The sequence below is a fragment of the Halyomorpha halys genome, unplaced genomic scaffold, assembly GCF_000696795.3.
Source record: "Halyomorpha halys isolate HHAL.00 unplaced genomic scaffold, Hhal_1.1 Scaffold91.1, whole genome shotgun sequence".
NCBI lineage: Eukaryota > Metazoa > Arthropoda > Insecta > Hemiptera > Pentatomidae > Halyomorpha > Halyomorpha halys.
In genome coordinates, this window is record NW_027110755.1 from 147,842 (window position 1) to 168,878 (window position 21,037).

The 21,037-nt window shown below is 31.3% G+C and overlaps 1 protein-coding gene across 6 annotated transcripts in view; it reads left to right on the top strand.

Moving 5' to 3' along the window:
- The first annotated feature begins 5,282 nt into the window (after positions 1-5,282).
- LOC106677250 (cytochrome P450 4C1) overlaps positions 5,283-21,037 on the top strand; it is a 42,468-nt gene continuing 26,713 nt past the window's right edge. For 2 of the 6 annotated variants that reach the window (XM_014415055.2, XM_014415060.2), the window contains exons 1-2: positions 15,101-15,265; positions 20,900-21,006. In XM_014415055.2, the coding sequence (XP_014270541.2) occupies positions 15,121-15,265; positions 20,900-21,006 (252 nt within the window). In that variant the 5' untranslated portion in view covers positions 15,101-15,120. Of the gene's footprint in view, positions 5,432-5,584; positions 5,688-6,791; positions 6,907-8,835; positions 9,014-9,087; positions 9,319-15,100; positions 15,266-20,899; positions 21,007-21,037 lie in introns of those variants that run through there. The other 4 variants (XM_014415056.2, XM_014415057.2, XM_014415058.2 and 1 more) reach the window with 4 other exon arrangements.

The following is a 21,037-nucleotide window of genomic DNA, read 5'->3' on the forward strand; positions in this document are numbered from 1 at the left end:
GGCAAACTGCTTGGCTTCTGATTAAATTTATTACCAGGGTTCTGGGCTTGCCATGGCAAACTGCTTGGCTTCTGATTAACTTTATTACCAGGGTTGTGGGCTAGCCATGGCAAACTGCTTGGCTTCTGATTTATCTAATTTAATGCTCAGTGACCTATTCAACTCCATAATTCTGTCATTCTCTCAAGACATAATTTTTATTAGGAAATATGTTAACGACCTCTTCCTTGTCCTCAATCCTGACTGAATCCCCGAAATCCTATCAGCCTCCCTTTCGGTTTACTGCTGAACGTTAAATTAACCATTCCCTCACTTTTCTTGACCTACTTATCATTTGAAATTCTGATGGCTCCCTATTCATTGATTTGGTTTACCAAACTAAACTAGTCCAGCAGACTCCTCAACTATTTTTCCCAACATCCTTATCACCAAAATTCAATGTTGCTAAGAACCTTATCCACCAATCTCTTTGTCTTTCAACATACAACATATTAAACAGATCTTACTTAACAGCAACTTCCCATCTAACATGACAAACAAACTCTTAAACTCTTACGTTTACCCTGTAACTCCAGTCCTTCCCATCCTCAACTCTTTTCGACCTACTCTAGCTTTTTTTCAGTACAGGTTCATTCCTCATATCTCCATTCTTTCTGAGACTAAACAAAAATCCTTGCAATCCACTATTCCTACTCTATGCCAGAAAAGTTTCCTACTTTATCTCTAATTTGGATTGACAGATCCTATTCTTTTCCTATAAAGTTCCAGTGTAGTTTACCAGATTCCCTGTTTTACCCTTAGTTGTAATTCTTCTTATATCGGCAAAACTATAAACTGTATTTTCCAGCACATAACTTTTATCAATTCTTTAACTCCTTTGCTCCAAAACATTCGGAACGCACATCTATTCTCGTTACTATCTCCAACCATAAAAAATGCCTCATTTCAGAACCTACGATCTATTTTCAAATACGGGTAGGTATGTTAAGAAAAATAGGTGTGTGCAATAAGTGACAGTGACAGTAGGGAATGGCATTCGCTAAAATTGATTTAAGACCATGTCAAAACTAATCCCCAGCTTTCCTCTAAATTTTAGCTAAATCGGAGTAGCCATATTCAAAATACATATGTGCCGTAACATAGGTTGCGTAAACACAAAAGTAACTGAAATCTGATGAAGTTGAAACTAGACCCATTTTCCAGCTGTTGCTTTAATTTCGATGATAATAAATATTTATAATTTAGATTAAACATTAATAAAAAAATGTTTTTGGGACATCCAACAGTAGCAAGGTAAACTTGTTACGATGGTAACACAGTATCTCTTTTCCTGCAATGAGGTCAAAGGCTCAATTATATCGGAGTGGACTTAATGTAATGGATCAATTATTTCAGAATACTCCAATTTCCTATGCCTTATTAGCCTTAAAGAAATTTAATCTTTTAACAAACAATACAATACCTATTTATATAGTTTGAATTTAATTTTTTTTAAAATGTCATGTTGCCTTAAAGTAAAAAATTAAAAACTAAATATACAATAGTTCGTAGTGCTTGGAAAACACTAAGCCAATTGAAAATTAACGTATTTTCCATAGATAACAATAGATGTTCACAAAATAAAATATAAAATAAACATGTTTTAAATAAGATCATTGCCCATGCAAAATACACTACTAATAACAAATAACCATAAATACCTAAAGTATTTTCAGTTTCATCCAATTATTGGTAATTCCTTTGAAAGATTAAGCAATGATAGTTATAAAATAGCATGGAGATAAAAGAATTTATTTGCATACAGTTTGAGTAAAATAAAGGGTTTGGCAGGTTTATTTATCCAGAAAATGGACACTATCAAGTAAATTCTTATAGAAAAATTAATGTTGATAATTATTGGAAAATCTTTAAAAAAAAAAGAAAGATAAAACAACACAGAAACTCCATTTTATACAATGGAAACCACACAGCCTTAAGTAACCATATTAGAAATAGTGATCACAGCTATGAAATGAATTTTGTGGATATCAGATATAGATAAAGTACAATTCAAACAAAAATTAAGTAAAACTTATGTATTAAAAAAAAAAACACTATGAAATACATTAAACATGAAAAAAAGGCCTTAAATTTATTCCTGATACATGGAAATCAATAAATAATAATACTTAATTGAGTTTCCTTCTCCCACAGTCTCTTACTAAACTTGAGCTTTAATCCTTTCTTTTCTTCTCTAGTCATTGACTATACTCCATTGTTATTGTAAATCTAAATTTTATTATTTTTGACTCGTGCAATAATACTGAGGCATACCAAGTAAGTAAAGAATAATGTTAAAATACTTATTTAAGGAATCTTTTTTTTTCCCCTATTAATAATTTAAAATGAAACTGATTGATTGTATACAATTGTAGATATGCTTATTTTTAAAAAAATAGTACATTATAAAAGCTGAAGAGGGTTGCAGTATCCCTGAAATCTCCTGGAAGAAAAAATATATGGACCAAGAACCATTGTATTTTTAGTTCTTAATTTTTGACTTTAAGGCGTATGAGATTAAATTAAAATATATAACAGGTGAAGGTCTGTTAGTGAAACAAATTAATTTTTTTTCAGGTAGGATATCATTCGAAAATCTCATTAATTTTTATTAGCTTATTTAGGTACTTTCGGTGTCCATCACCATATTAATCTCTTTTGGTATAATTCAAAAATATATGTATGTGCATATGCATATATATAATGTAAAATGAATTATTAGGGCTAGTATTTTTATATCAATACATATTTACTGACAAAGATATCACCAGGGTCCTGTTTCATAATATAATACAAAGTATTATAAAAGACTATTAGTCTTGTATATTGCATTTGGTACAATTTTACTTTCTATAATATTACTAATAATTGTTCCCACTATATATAAAACAAAAAGTGCTTGAATTGTAGTTTTTATACTTGTATTTATGAACTAATACTATTATTAATTATCATCATGAAACATGTAACTCAGTTATTATATCTTTGATGTGTGGTCATAAGGGTTTAAGTCGAAAATATGAATTTTTCAGGAGAGCAAAAACAAAGTTCAACACATTATGTAAAATTTAATTATTGGTATTTCTGTAATTGTTATTTTTATAGAACAATATAGTAGTAAGTCTATCTGAAGCATAAAGACCTTAATACCAACTGGTAGCTCTGATTTGGATATCAGAGATATGCTTCGGTACATATTGGATTAATTTAAACCACTTCCAATATCAGGCCTAGAACATATATTTCACTCCATATTTGCTATTTTTATTTCCAAGAAAACTTGAATAATTGTAGGTACGAGCTAAAGTCTTCAAAATATCAACTGGCAGTCTGCCTGTTGGTCCTATGCAGTTTACTAGAGCCAATCTCTGCCCAGATTCTGCTGCGGAGCCATTTCTTCTTAATAATCATGATGGAAAAATGCATCCATGGCACAAATTTTTAGCGACCTTGAATAGATGGTGTACTACATGGAAGTCCCTAAAAGTATTTTATCCTAAAATGCTTCCTGTTCCTTGTCTTGGTAAAGCATTTCATAGCTTTCTAAAGCTGTTACCTGAGATAGATTTGTTGATTTATGTTTTAAATAACTCGAAACCAAATGCAAATTTTAAAGGAAAATTATCCAGAACTGACCCTATCTTCTCAGCCAGCAGTTCTGAAATAGGGAGTTGGATGGGAACTGCTGACTTACTCCAAAAAATTTGACAAGATATAGGGCTTTGTTTTAAAGCTCGATGCTAAATCAGCTGCAGCCAAATCCAAAGCTCAAAAATTGTTAGTAAATCCGATTTTGAAAATTAATCTGGCTTCTTTCATGCAGCTGTTTGCTAGATCATTCATTAGTGGGAAGATGACAGTGGGAATTTCAATGGAGTGGAATCCTCTTAAAAGTTAGTATTAATAGCCAATGTAACAAATTTTTCTTTATTTGAAAATTTAAAAACGATTAAAGAGCTTCCTACTTTTCCCCCCTGATAATGAGCAGATTGTTCTTTAAACAAATAGTTTGATTGTAGTAACATGTTTGTTTTAAAATGAATACATTGTGTGCATAGTTGGCAATTTTGATTACATGAAAATCCTACAACTAGTAATTATATTATTACAACTCTTAACTAGTAACAGCAGTAAGGATCGTATCTTGCACCCAAAACTTTGTGAGACAGTGGATCCTTACACAGTGTCTGGCAATCTGTCTGTTTTGGGCAGAGAAGGGATGGCAAACAATAGGACCTCTGTGGCCGTGGTGCTTCTTTGGCGGGAAAAAAAAAAAAAAAAGTAACTGCAGTATTAATGCAAATTGGTCCAGATAACAGTTGCGTCCTCTGATTTCACCCATTTAAAATTTAGATTATGAATACTTGTTGTACACATGATTAATTGGTACATACTCAAATGCATATTATTGACTGAATAACATCAGAAATTTTTGTGGAAAACAAAAATACCAACCAATACAAAAAAATTTGGTGGTCACAACTTTCACTTAAAACCAACCCTACTTTGAGTAGAAATTAATCTTCCCTAGTGTCAGAACAGATATTTTTATATTATTCAATGTGGCAATACTTTCACCTACTAATTTTATAAATGAACTTTTCAGTTGAAAGATTGACTTAAACCAATTTCAATAGTTTTCCGAAAAGTAATTTCAAATTTTTGGAGTGAAAAATGTTAACATTTTCTTTTTCAAAAGTATAAATAATATAAAGTACTAAAATTTATGTTCTGCTCTTATCCATTTATTCAATGCTAAATTATTATAGTTCAGTATTGGAAATACAAAGAATCATTTGATGGAGTAGGTAATACTGAAACGCACATAAATAGGTTTAGTGAAGTTAAAAACTAATTATTTAATAACTATAACATAAAAACATCTATCAGGCTATGAGTTCATTTGGCCCTGTGTATTGAGCACAAACGTTGGGTAGTGGCATCTAGAGGCGGTTGTAATGGAGTGTGGTAAGGCTTCATCCTAGCAACCTTGAAACTACACCACCACCCTTCGATTCCGGATTGGGATGTTTGACTTTTAATTCATGGTGATACCAAGGAATGAAAACTCAACCTTTCCACTCTGGTCAGGTTTTTAGTGCCTGGACCAAGAAAATCAGACGATTGTTTAATCTTCACTTCTTTCCATATATACGTGGTGATTAATTTAAAACAAAAATCTGTCAGTGAAAATTATAACAGTTATAAAATTAACGTAGGACAAAAAACTTCTGTAAAAACAAAAATATATTAACAATACAATCATGACACCATATGTTGAGACACTTTCAAAATTTTAAGTAATTAACGCAATAACACGAATCACACTGAAAGGAAATTCTAAGGACGGCCAAAATCTACCAATTATTTAATAGACCCATCTATCATAAAGGTATTTATTAAAAGTTATTGTTACAAAAAAACATGTTAAAAGTATTCAGAATGATGGAAAATAACCCCAAATGTATGTTTTTTTCTCTTAAAACTTTCTCTATTTGAGAAATTTTTAAAAGAAATAACTTGATATAATGCCTGCTGTGACTTTAATTTGTTAACAGTTGTTTGATTAAGAACATATTGATTACACAATAGCACAAAACTATTGAAAATAAACAAAGCACATTGCAGCGTCGGGAAGGCAGTGCAGTGTAAGGGTAACCTGTTTGGATTACTATTTACTCCCTCTAGTTGAATAGAAAAACCCAGCTAATGGAGATCAAAATCAGAAAGATAACGCGAAGGTGCTCGCTGCCTGGAAGATCTGCAAAGTGGAGGCTGCTATTTCATGCTGGTTTTGGTCATCGCCCGGGATGTACACTATAGAACACCAGTAGCACCTTTCCCTGTCGATATCAACTTAATTAAGTCGACTGTAAGGCTTTAGGTAATGATAGGCTTTGTCTTAAGTGTGGTCGTTCTTATCACAGATCGCAATTCGCTGAAATGTATATCTTGTCTCAAAAGTAACCACTTATCTGAAGTCTGCATTGCCACACTGTTGGAGTTATCCAAAACCAACACCTTGTCTACTCAATACTGCCCGGAAAAAGAAAGTCTATCAGACACGGAATCGGAAGAATTCAAAATATAGATTTATTTGACTTAGGATTTGATCGAGATAAATATTTTGACACAGTTATCACAATTAACAAACCACAAACATTCGAAGTAGACTAAGATGCTCGGTTTTCCTGGCCTGCCTTCAGAAAGCTTGGCACTTTGTTTTAGCCAATCAGTCTCTTTTCGCTCGGTCTCAGACCAGGTTGTCTAACCTAAGGGTGAACTCACTCTCACAGTCACCTACAAGAACAGAATAATAGATGCTGATTTGTATATAGAACCGGCAGGATATGACACTATTTGGGCGAGTGTGAATTCGTGGTTTTGGAGTTAGCCTATAGGAAATCGGCAAAGACCAGCTTGCTATCCCATCCTGTTCATCAACTGTTGTGACTTCAATTAGTTAACAGTTAATTGATTAGGAACATATTTATTTCACAATAACACAAAACAGTGTAAATGATTGAAGAACAGTGAAGCATGTCATTGTGGGTGATCAACACCAGAGTGACGTAAGGAAGGTGGTGCATTGTTACTATCTATAAAGGGTACCTGTTAAGATTACTACAGTTCCTAAACAATCTAAACCAAATACCATAACTTGTCTTAAATTATTAAGAACACGTTGTGATCAGTTATTATATTACTATAATTCTCCGTGTTGTACTGATTTTAACCCTTTTCCATTGCAGTTAAGTCTGTGAGGAGATAGTTGAGGTATTGAGACCCAGAGTGCAATATACCACCCTATGAAAATTTGGAATAAAACCTATACATTTCTTAGTTCTATCTCCGGATGACAGCGGGGTAAGGATTCACCTTCAAAAATGGTCTAAAGCTGGTTTGGTAAAATTGATAAAATCTTGAATTTAAAGGGGTTTTCTTAGAAGTATGGCATGTGGGTTCTTAATGCCATGTTTATCGTAAGTGGTAGATATAAATTAAAGCTTTAGTTATAACGTTAGATTACATCACGCGGGGGCCCCTCACCTCCAAATATCCTCGTAGTTTTCTTACTGAATGGATTCATCAATCCTCAGTTAAGTATGTCACCGTATACCTTCAAGTACCAACCTTAGAAAAATGTTGTATCTAATCTGAGTTATGTAATCAATACGTAATGTAACTTATTAATTCATATTTTTGTTTTTCTGCTTTAGAGGGATCGAAAAAAAGTTAGATTAGATGTATACATACATCCAAGTAAAGTACTAAGATGTTAGTAAAAGTAAAGATCATTCTTTTTTTACAAGTTTACTTGTACTTGGTTTTGTGATTTCCAATGGTTTCATATTTCAATGGTTAATGGTTTATAATTTCAAATAAACAAAATTATAGGCAATTTAGAGGAAGATTTATTAAAAATTGTCATTTAAGTTCAGGCAAACTTTTTAAAAGAGGAAAAGACCTAACTGATATTAAAGACTACCTAGTTGTACATTGATATAAGGAGTTTAATCAAAACTGTAAGAGTCGTGTTTGATAAAATCTAATACATATAGTGGTATTCCCGGTTGGTCGACTTTAACGAAAAAGTTGCTATAACATCCCATGCATATACCCACTTTAATTAAGTAATTTTAGTTAGGTGTGACTTTTCTTTTTGGAGATAAGATATGCTCTATACACGAAAACCATTATTTGGACTCAGAGATCTCGAAACGTGCGTTTACGTTCAAATTAAGTTTAAACTCTATTCGATATTTCGCAGTACTTCCCCATACTATATATTCCATAAATAATAGGTAAGTGAAAATAAAAAAAACAATTCATGCTCTAATTTTTACAATTTTGTTAAATTCGTATAAAAATAATAGCTACACCATTGTGTAGCTTGCTTTCAAACCAGGTGCACAGAACACAATGAAATTGTGAGCCACCGTATACAGCCATCTTTTAGAGACAGCCGATTCTCTGGAAGAAAATCTCAATCAATTATTACTTTTACTTACATACATATCAAATTGCGAACGTGAAAAGATTTGAATATGAGTTTTTGACTGAAATACACGTTTTAAACGCAAGTAATCAGTTTTAGCAACATGGTCTGCATGTGAACAACCTAGAAAAAACAATAAAGTCATTCGAAACCGAAATTACATATACATGTGTTACAAAAACTTTTTCGATAAAATTAACTTGTCTGGAAGAGCCATTTTATTAAATCTATTTTCCTCGTTTTCCAATTTTTCCGAAAACGGCTCTAACGGTATTGCTTAAACTCGAATATCAATGTACAATAAGTGGTCTTTATTATTAGCTTGGTGTTATCCTCACCGATATAGTTTGATAGGATTTAAATATTGTATTTTCAAATTAGCTTCTTCTTTACTTTTGTTGGTGTGAAATAATTAACGATCTCTCATTTTTATTAGTAGCAAAAATGGGTAAATATTAACTATGAAATGGTTTTATAATGAACTTAAGAAAGTGAGTGGAAAAATATTTTTCCCACGATGAAAACACATTTCTGGAAATAACAGTAGTTATTAAGTAGAGAAGATGGTCAGGGGGTGTGGTCAACGACAAAAATACAAAAAATTATTTATTCGTTCCAAATAAATAATTTTTTGTTTATCTGTGTATTTTTTTTTTTGTTGACCCCCCTGACCATCTTCTCTACTTATTAATCTATAGTCAACTATCTACACCTCAAAAATAGTTATTGATTTGTATGTTGGTAACACAGATATCAGTGCGTTTTGGCGGGTTTGCAGCAACCTCCTTGTGTTGTTATGCGTCAGATTATTTCATTGCTTTTCATTGTTGATCATTAAATATATTACTGTTAAAGTGTTTGTCATAAACACATCAGTAATGTACACTTATTATGTACCATTGGAAACCCAACATTTTAGAAAAGTTATATGTAATATATTAACTACAGCTTGTGTCGCATTAAGTGCGTTTGAAGGTATTTAGTGTTTTGTTTAGTTCTTTAATATTTTTGTATTGAATTATATTTAATTAAGTATGTTTTTCTTACAGCGTAACTATTAAAGATTCACTGATAATTAAAATGGAATTAAGGAAGTAAAGGGAAGATTAACGCTTCAGAAGACCCAGCTATCAATTATTTAAGATATTGAAAACATTCTTGAGCAACTTCTAATCAACATTGTATCATCAATTAACCAACTGATTAGCTCTTTAAATTTTGTTTTGCTTTAAATCAGTTTGTAAAGTAGTCGCTATGAAACGAACTTCAACCAGAACTCGGTGATTATAACGTATTTTTATATTTTGTTTTGTTTTTGGATTTAGTTTTGGATTAGTTATTTATTTTTGGATTTAAATAAGGATCTGAGGTTTATAACTTATTTCATTGATATTTTTGTGACCTTCTTCACTCCAAGATCGTTCATATTTATACTAAAAGTGTTGCTATGTACCATAGTTATATGAGGTGGTATAAGTGATCTAACCCGTGATCAACGTTTCATATAATTGTTTTCTGCCTATGTTCTGTATAGATTTCTAGGTTATTTTCTACCAAATGATATTTTTTTATTTCTGAAGATTAAAAACAAAAATATTGCTGAATGGATTTAATATTAAAAATAATTTTCATGTAATTTTTATTGGCTGAATCTGCTATCTTGGAGGGACGCTTTATATTCAACCTGTTTAGGTTTCAGAAACATTATTTTCCTCTACAACAGTGCCGTACATTTAAAGTTTTCCTACGAACAGAGGTGTCTATAAAAGCCAAATGTTCTCATCAATAGGTTTCTCTGCGCCAATAAATAAACAAAAATAATATAATAAATAAATATAATAAAAAATAAAATAATATTGATCCAATATCATCAGCTTCTAGAATGGTTGGGGATATGTAGATTTCAACGTATAATAAGAAGTAAACACAATTTTAATAGAATCTGACAAAATTCCAGAGTTTCAAAAATATGATTGAAAAGTTTAACATGTATCTTGGCTAATAATAGTCCGATTTGAATAATTGTTTTTGGGGGAATTTGATCACCAATCAAAAAACATATGCAGTCAAACCAAAAATTGAGCTACGGACCAAAAATGTTTAAATTTGTTCAAAACCTTTTTTATACCGAAGAAATAGCATATTTGAGTAGCTTAAAACCTTCACATGAAGCCACGGAAATGTTTCAAAAAACAGCATGTAAATCGGTTTAGTATTTCAAAAGTTTATTGTGGACAAAGATTCGAACCATTTCATTTATTTATATAGATGACCTAAATAATTCATAACAATGGAAATCTTTAGACGCGAATAGCTCCTAAACCAAGCCTATGAACGCACCCTAGGAATTTTCTTTTTTTTTTTTGTTTTGAGATTCTTAATTCATATTTTAAGTAAATTAATATGTATTAAAACTTTTATAATGATAATTTCTTTTGAGGTATCTATTTTGGGATCAATCAATGTCGTCAACTTATTCTCTGTTACCCTCTAGTTGGGGATGAATTATTTTTATATTGCTTCAATATCGCAAATATTAGTCTGGGTATGTCTTGTCTGGAAAATATCTCTTTATTCTTAAAATATTCCTTAAATTTCGCTGTTCTATCCTTTCATCTAAATACTCGTCAGCCTTTTATCGTAGCTTATTCCTCCCCTCGACCATTGACTTTTATAATGTTCACTTATATTGATTAATATAAATACTATTCATCTACATATTTTTCAGCATATTACCAAGGTTCATTTTATTTCTGGTATCTTTTTAATCAATAAACACTTCTCTCTATTTATTTTAGAATATGTTTATATCTGTTACGTAGTATTTTATTAATAACAGAAATTATTTAAAATAGATGTAAAGAGGAATGTTGGACGAAGAAAAAGAGGCATCATAATATCCAGAGAATCCCACCTTTCAAGCCACCTCGTATGGTTTTTAATAGGATAGTAAAGCAGCACAATAAAAAAACACCCAAGAATCATCGCAGGTTGAAGTTTCTTATCATTCAATTAAAGAAAAAGTGAAATTACTTCATTTTGTTTTGTTCTATTTCCATGGTGCAATAAATACTTTACATGACCTTTCGTTTTGATATAACCTTGGAGAAAGGAGTATAATGGAGAGGGTAATCTGGTAGGAAAAATGAAGCCAAAAAGGTATCTTATACGGACTCCAGGGGTGTGGCAGATGATTCCAATCACTGGCTGTCTTCTGTTTCAGTTCAGATTACAGTAGCGGGAATTCCTATCAAACACAATGTAAACCGGTCGACCCACCCACTTTTTGGCTTCACTTTTGCTTTGAATGAGAGTAGTGTATCCCATCTCCTAAATAAAACTATGAAAACTGATTAGAATTCTATTCGCTAAATATTTGATTGTTCCGCCCGAATTTTGTAAAGAATGATATCCTCGTTAAATGGTGATTTAGAAATATCTACCAAAGACAGTAGTTGATTTAAGCGAGATAATTGTTTATTTTATACTTCGCTGGTTACAGTATTCTGTAATAGGTCTTTTGCTTTCATGGATTTTCATCAATAACTACCCAGATTTTTACGGCAGATCTACATATTCTACCCTTTTAAATACACTTTTTAAAAATATTATAATTAGTCCAGCCGGATTAGACAAAAAAAAAAGTTAAATTTATTCAAAAAATATAAGGCTACTCATATTTCTATAAATGCTCCCTTCCCACTGTACATTATAACATTTTGTTACAAGTTAATTTTAGCTGTTTAGCGTTTGCACAGTGTATTTTGAAAATAAATGAAACAAATTTTTTCCCCAAAATAATGGGTCAGTATTCATGATATGATATCCAAATTATTTGTTAAAAAAAAAATTGAAATCTTCATAATTATTGAGTTTGATGAAAAATTAAACATTCCCCACAAAAGTGACCACTTTTGTGGGGAATGTTTAATTTTTATGATGTTTAATTTTTATGTTTAATATTTATGACCATATAGTTTATTTTCTAAACCATGGGTACACGAAATACCAGGTAAGCTATACAATAATGAAGGACTGGGCGATGATAACCGCTAGAGGTTTTTCTTACTATATTAATAATATCAAATAAAAATATTGAAGAACAGATAAAACTAATAACTAAATAAAAAGAACTAGTGATACAGCTGTAGGACCCCATATATATATATTGTTTGTGCAGGAAACTATGTAGGAAGAATGGAACTCATTTGTACTCCTTGCTTTTAAGGAAGGGCGCAAGTCGACTCACTTTAGAGGCATAGCTCTATAACTTTAGAGGAATATCATTGCTGTCAACGGTCTATAAAGTCCTCGTAATAGCTATAAGAGGTCAGGTTCCTGAGACCGTCGAGCACCCCGTACTTGCCTGTACCGACTATGAAGAACTGAAAGCCAAGATGATGTGGGAAATAGGACTCTATGTTCTGACTGAGAGCGATCTTCCTGAGCTGATGGAGAGAGGAAACTACTCGCATTACAAGACCTTCGTGTATGGGTGGAAGGAGGCTGTGGGCCCTACTCACTTCTCCCTGGGTAAGAGAGAATAAGCTACACCAGCAAGGCCTCAGTAGAAGAGCAAGATTTATTTTGTAGCAATAGCAAGCTGTGTGCACAGCTATGTAATGTTTGTCATATGCAGCAATGAGTTGTACCCACTGCTGCGAACACCCTTATTTTCTAACAGGCAGGGTAGGGTGATAAATAATAAAGCTATAAGAGGTCATGGAGAGATAAAATTAGTGGGGACTACATATGTGGCTTCAGTACCGAAACGGACTATTAAATTAAAAAGGATCAATCCTGAAGGGACTGGGAATTATAATCAGTGTTCACATATTATCGGTTCTGGTGCGATTAATAAAAGAATTCCAAAGAACGACAACGCAAGTTAGCCTTAGCATCAAGAAATAAAAAGGCCTATACATTAAGTCCTTAACGAATACTTGTGCTGTAAAAATGAAGGCGTACATATTAATCCTCTTTCAAATGGGTAAAGAATTTAAATGTCTGGCAGAGGCCGTGCCGGGCCTAAAAAAAAAAAAAAAAAAGGTCGAAATAGTAGCCAAAATGACAGCAGGCAATAAGTGTTTTATTTGCTACCTAAAAACTATTATCAAAGAATCTGTATGGGACGCTAACGTAGCTGTTTATAAAACTATTATTACGGTTGTGAAACATGGATTTCTACTCAGGAAAGTGAGAGGTACTGAAAATTTGGGAAAGGAAGGTCCTGGGGAAAATACACGGTATACATTGCTAAGCTACTAGAGTAACTTCTCTATGGCCACTCTTGGGGGACAAGGCTTGGGGCACTGGCAACGTTGATCTAGTCTAGGAGCCCGAAGAACAAAACAGTTATTTCAATCCAATTGGTTATTACTAGTCAAAATGGATGATTCTGCCAACCATTAATAGGGAAAATATAGAATGGTGCTGTTTCAAAACACAAATGTTCGCCTATCTTTCATTCGAAGCTCCGTATCTTTAAAACTACCAACAAAACTAAAACACTTTATAAAAAATTAATTATAGTGGACTAAATTATCTAAAATATGATCCCTAGTAGATAACTGTACGTCGAATTGTTCCTGAGATAGACATTTTGAAAAATTAGTAGTTATTTTTGGAAAACTATATTTCAGGAACTATTAGACGTACAGATGTCTATCGGCACTCAAATTAAAGCTAGTTGAATGAAAAATAAAGTAATTTGTAGCGTTTATCTCTTTAGGAGTTAGGAGAAGTAGTTTTGTGATTTTTGCTAATATAAATCACAAAATGTTGATTTCTCGATGGTTTAAAAAAAATTTTGGTTTATAGAAACCTATGTCTCAGGAATCATTAGACCTAGTTGAGTGTACTATAAAGTAGTTTATTATTATTATTTTACGAGGAGTAATAATTTTTATGAAATTTCCAAAAATAAATCACAAAATTTTGATTTCTCGATGGTTTAAAAAAATTTTTGGTTTATAGAAACCTATATCTCAGGAATCATTAGACGTACATATGTCTTTCAGCACTCAAATTAAACCTAGTTGAGTGTACTATAAAGTAGTTTATTATTAGTATTTTACGAGGAGTAATAATTTTTATGAAATTTGCAAAAAAAAACAACACAAAATGTTGGTTTCTAGATGTTTTGAAAAACGTTTGGTTTATACAATATAACTCAGGAACTATTAGACGCCTTGAATCGTACTAAGCTAATAGTATTAGGAAACAACTTCAAGTGCACAAATTCTCAAGTACAAGCCCTAATACTTTTGTTTCGTGACGGGTACGACTATTAGTGATTACAAGTGAAAAAGTCTTGGGCCGAAGAAACAAAAAATTTTAAGATTTCAAAAGGTGTTTCAAGCGAGGACAATTCCAAATCTCAAGACAAAGAGCTCTTTTAATTTTATTTATTCCGAAATTTTACCTGTAAATTACATATTTTTTGAAGAAAATTTTATTTGTTATATCCACATTAAATATTTTAATTTACATATTTTTTGAACGTAAAAAATGTATTATTGTAATTTGTAATTACTTTTGGTGAAAACAGTGGTACTTTCGGGTAACATAGTTTCACTTCACATTTGTTTTACAAAACTGGAAACGAATTTCGGCTTAATCAGAAATAGATCTCAGCTTAGTTAACATTAACCTGAAGCTTACTAAATATTAAAAAAGAAACGTTTTCTAAATGTAGGGAATCCCGAAGCTTCCAGTAGGAAGCTGATAAAAAATCGCGAATGATTGTTGATTGTAAATCAAAATGGTTTTATATTTAGAAATAGTTGTTACAGTTTTTAATCTCACTCTAAGATTCAATCTACCATACTAGCCCCCAAAAACTATTAATTAATTACGCATTTTTTCCTACTTATAGTTTTGTAGAATGACTAGCATTTGATAATTAATTAAATTTAAATAAAATAGGTCATTTATTATTTATCATCACTCAACTGCGAGTGATATCAATTGAGACTCGACTTATGAAAGTAGCCTGACGTTTTTGGTTCCACCACCCACTAAGAAGAGGAGCAGTGGGGCCTGGTGTACATAAAGAGCGGGGCCAATAGGAATCAGTAAGGATGGTGCTGATGTTGCTGATCCTCGCTGCACTCTGCATCTACCTGGCCCTGCGCCTCTGGCATTGGAGGCCACGGGGGGTACCTGGCCCCCCGGCCCTACCCTTCTTCGGCCAGGCCTTCAAGCTCTTGTTCATCGGGGAGAGAGGTAAAAGGAGTCCATCTGTTTAGGTCCTAAGGAGCTCTGTTCCAAACAATTATTACCTATGACATGATGCGTTTTATATTATTTACAGTTTTATGATAAATTGAAAAGAGCATATGATTATATCCAATTATACATAGGTATTTTGTTTTTAAATCGTGTAAATAGTAAGTCCAAACTTAGTGATATCTTACTCACATTATGAGCGGTAAATATGTATGTAGTAGAAGAAATCTAGATAAATACAAGATATCGATATGTTTGTCAGAATCCATTTAGTGAATTTAAAAAAATAAGAGAAAATGTTAATAATTACTAGAACTTACAAATGCATAATAATCACAAAAAGGTAATTCATTTCAATTTAAAGCTCTCTTTCTTAAACATTATACCAATCATTTCAGATTATTGAAAACAAAAAAATTGAACCAAGTTTTTTAATTCTTTACAGAAAAATACATGATATATTTTGATTAAACCTGGTAGAACAGAAATTACAAGATAGGTTTAAATATATTTGACATAAGAGTAATATTAATTTTATAGTAAAAATAAAAAACATACTATAGTATCGTGGTTAAAATAACTAACAATGAGAGACTAAGCAGGTGGGATCACTGATTTCAGTGAAACTTTTTTGGAGATATTAGGTCGACAAATATTATACACATATCCCAGGGTTTCTCTTACCAATGCACCCTAGGAGTCGAGAAAAAAAAATATTACTTATTATTAGAAACATTTTATAGTATCTTATACCGCCTTTGCTCTGCATATATTTAATGATTATATACGAACAATTTTTTACTCGGCCCAATTTGCAATGTCAGTCGTTCTGAAATGCTTCAATGAAGTACACTTATTATAGGTTTCATACATCGATTTTTTAATATAAAATAAGAATAAATGATTGTTGATCGTATCTAGTGAGTTTAAGTGCATACAAAATGACAAAAAACAAAATTCGCTTAGAGTAAAGTAGACCGCCATCCCCCCCCCAAAAAAAAAGTTTAGAAAAGTAAAATCAAATTCATTTTTAGAGTTTTTCGTTTGAATTTTCATTAAATACACAAAACAATTTACCTTGCCGGTTTGAACAGAATATATTTGTCTGAAACCTATGATGTGAGTGTACCATTGAAACAATTCAGACCGTCTGACGTTGCGAATAGGGCCTAGTAAAATAGTTTTTGTATTTAATGAAAATATGATCAGGAATCTTTTAATCTTATTTTACAGAAAAAGAAACTAATCGATTGGTATATAATAACCATTAATTACATGCAGAGCAAAGGCTGTGTATCATAATATAAAATATTGTTTTCTAGATTCCTAGTGCGAATTGAAAAAAAAAAAAAACACCTCAGACCCGTGTCAAATATTTTTGACATAGTATCTCCAAAAAAGTTTCATTCAAATCGGTGAACCTACATGCGTAACCCCCCTCCCTCACAAGATATTATTTCTATGTTTATTATTATATATTTGAAAATTTTTAATTAAACGAATCACTTTTTTTCCGAGTAAGCGATGAAAATTAATATTTCTAAATTATGAAAAAAAATATTATTGTTCATCATTTAAAATTTTTATTTGTGAAGAATAAACGATGTGGAGATAAAAGCTAAAAAGTAGTTTAGATTTACTGTTGAGGTCCGCACATATAGGTCAACCTTTACTCCACAATACTAACAGTTTCCTTTTCAACCTCAAATGTTTCTGTAGGATGAACCTAATCTTAAATATTACTGGATTTCTAGTTTTACTATTTAAAATTCAAAACTTACTAAACTTGTTGACCTTTGACCTTAATTGACTTTTTTATTATGTTAAAAAGGTATTAATATGTATTTTTTTTCCTTCTCAGTAGAAGAGGCGTATATTTTACATACATTGTGCATTCATCATGCAAAAATAATATTATATGCATTACATTGTTGCTTTATAACTTATAAATATTTACCATTAATAAGTATCAGTACAAAATTTGTGATATTAGAGTTTTTGAAAAAATATAAATAAAAAAATTAAAGTAGACCAAGAAAAGGTAATAAAAAATGAATATAGTGAAATAAGTAAATACATAGAATAAAATAAATTACGAACGTCAAAAAAAAAGAAAAAATATATAATAAAATATAAGAAAGTATATCAAAAATAAAATAATATTTGATACGTACATGGATTATATATAAATAAATCTGTACTACTCACAACACATGAAGGGTGAAGAGTGAAGTACTTTGTAAGGATGTACTGTTACTAGATCAACAGTTGTGCAAGGAGGTGATTTGATCAGGACTAGGCTCGACCGTAAGATTTTTCCTCAATTAAGGGTTCCCCAATCTCTACAAATTTGATTGAATTTTCGTTGGCTAACAAAAATGGTTTGTTTTGAGGTTATTGTTGAAATTATAGCTCTTCTCCAGCACACTTAACTCAGGATTTTTCATTGGATGGGGTTCATTTTAGTATTGATTCTGATAACATAAGACAAATTTATATCGGACCCTTTTTTGATCCGACGCGTCATAAAGGCATATATTGCCCAAAACTGAACATTTTTTTTTTTTACTATTTCACTCATTATAATCCAAGTATTTTATAATTCAGGATTCATCACCATGACAGCCATTTTAGTCTTCTCAACCCAAATTATGACGTGTTATTAAATTAAATGCTACTAGGTATTAAAGATATTTTGTTGAACAAGGTCTATAAAATAAAAAAAAAATTTAATACACCTAAAGGCAGACAAAAAACAAAACAAAATCATTTAGAGCTAACTTACACAAACTGTCGAAGGTTTTAATAATTTATTTTATCTTTATATAAATATGGTTCGAATGTGTGTCCATAATAAAACTTTTCAATTACTGAACCGATTTACATGCTGTTTTTTCAAAATGTTCCGTGCCGCCATAGGAAGCTACTGAAATCTCTGATTTCTCTGATGAAAAAAAAATTATTAACAAAATTGAACATTTTTGTAGCACTCATAGAAACTATGCATTTTATCGCGGTTATCATGTGTCAGTTGATTAGCCCCTTTCTGATGAATAAGACAAAAATATTACTGATTTCATACTATGATTTTATATTAAAAAAATTATAGATACCTTGTAATGCTTGGAGTAAAGGAGGTCAAATGATTTTTATTTCAATAAAAAAAAGCCAATCATGTTTGTTTTATTATAATCTGAAACCCGTCGTTTTTTGTTTGACTGAAGACATTTTTTGGTTAGTGATTAAGTTTCAAAAAGAGAGAGAGAAATACTTTATTTATATATGCTGCCTAAATACATCAGGTTGCTATCTCACACAGCATACTTATCAATCCGTAATCGGACATATATAAATTACACATACAAGGTATAATCAGATATAAAGAGATATAATAATAAGATATAATAAATAATTTTTTTTCCCTACAGTTTCCTTTTACAATCAATTTCGGTCTGTTTAACAAATACAAATCTTTAATTCATTCCTATTTTCTTTCTGATTTCTGCTCCTCCAATTTCACCATTTCACAATTTTTTAATTCACCCGACCAACAAATTCGCTCTCCGGGATTAACCCATCTAGATCCTCTTCAGTGACCCGCTAAACAAATTCAATATTAGACGGCAATTTGAGATCAGACCATCATTCATACTCACAGCAGTAGATCAGTTTACCAAAAACAAACAAATAGATACATTTTACGAGAGTAAGACTAACACATAGATTCAAAGGAAATATAATAAAATATTACTGATATAGGACTATTATCAGCTAAGATGCGATTAGTTGAACTTCTCGATCATTTTTTGGAAACCTTGAATTTTCGCAAGTTCTATTAGAAATATTGTAACTTGAAGGCTATATATTCCCAACCATTCTAGGGGCTCATTTAAGAAATGTATCATTTTTAAGGTCTTTATTGGAATAATATAATCAGTGAGATTACAAACATTGTTATATTAAAATTCACGGTTACTGGCAATGATAGCAAACACCAGGAAATCAGCTACTGGAACGAAAATTTGTTTTTTTTCTTTGGGAAAATAGACTGACCCAAGGAAAATTGTTTGAAATGAGTGACCCTTTCATCATTTCCTTCCCATGTCTGTGTTTTTTCATTATCACATGTTGCTGGTAATATATCTATCTTGCCTATGATTCGTTTGATACTCGAGAGCTAGCAGCACTTTGGGAACGTCGCTGGTCCAACCATTTAAACTTCCAAAAAATGAAATTTTGAGCTGCTTCTTTTCTTATATTCTGTATGTTCGACATGATTTTTAATGACTTCTTTTGGTAATAGCATTATAATAACTGGCAATTACAAGCCCACTTTCCAGGTTCAAAGAAAGACTGAATCCAGGATTTTATGAAGGATAATTAGGCGTCATATATTCCTCTATAGGAAAATTGAGAGATTGGTTTGTACATATGCCAATAGGAGTTATCAAAAACGTGGAATACTGAAGAGCATTGTAATGTGTTAAAAATTGAATGAAACAGTAATGACAACTGAAATCCACGTATCCATTAAAAAATCAACACTCTTTTTGGTTTAGAACACAAAGGTTTTGTGTTGTATCTGTAATTTTTTTAAGAATTCTCAATTTGTAACCCACACCCAGGCCACAACGTTCCGCTCTATCACTATAAGATTTAGAGTCTTGGGTTTTTTAGTGAAATGAAAAACAATATCAATAAAGTTTATAAAACATAATAAAAAAAATCTGTATTGTTCTTTATTGCATATATTGCTTCATAAATTGAAATATGAATAAATAAAATGCAAATTATTGCATATGTTGCCAAATTATAATAATAATGTATACGTAAATGTTTAATTTTAACTAAATTTATTAATTTATATCAAACATTCAATTCCATTATTCTGTATACATCTTTAAATCTAACAATAGCGAACCATTACTGTTCTGCTAGTTTTTTATAAAGTAATTCTGTTTATTTTGTTCTTGTTTTATTTCTTATTAGATAAAGATCAGCATTTTTATCGGATTATACAAATAGAATGCAATCAGTATAAAGAAATTTAAATTATCTAGTTTAACTGGGATTAATAAAGTTTTAATTAATAAACATAATTTAAAAAAAAATCTTTATTCTCCGTTCCATAAGCATCTGGGATTTTCATTTCAGCCGATTGAAAATATAAATATTAATGCCTGTAAAATTTAAATTAAAGGTGCATTAGAGAACCTTGGATTTTTATAGCTTCATTACTCGATAATCACCTCGCCATTATCTCAGATTCATTAAAACAATAATGGAAACGATGGTGGTAAAATTGATAAAATGGAAATTAATTTCATTTTTAGTTTCTAATCTTGTATCCTGTTCCATTCCTGACAATTCTCCGAGGCGCCTGAAAAGAAGATGGCCACGAGACCAGCTACCAATGGGTAGTTTCTCTACACGCCTGTAACACTCCAATTTAACTTAGATTAGATTTACTAAATGTGTTATAATGTACAGTTGTAAATAGCAATAAATAAATATTTAAAAAAAAAAATTGATTTTTCCTTTACAGACAGGCATGTGAATAGATTACTGTTAAAATATTTGATGCAGGAAGTCATCGACATTGGACTAATTAAAATTTTTTTTCTGTTTTAGATATTTTACCTTTGTTCAAAGAATGGTTCGACACATACGGCAGCGTAGTCCAGGTGGAGATGCTTGGTAACGTTTATGTCTTACTTTCGGAACCTGAGTCGGTGGAGGTAGGTTGTTTTTGCATTACCTCAGTATCTA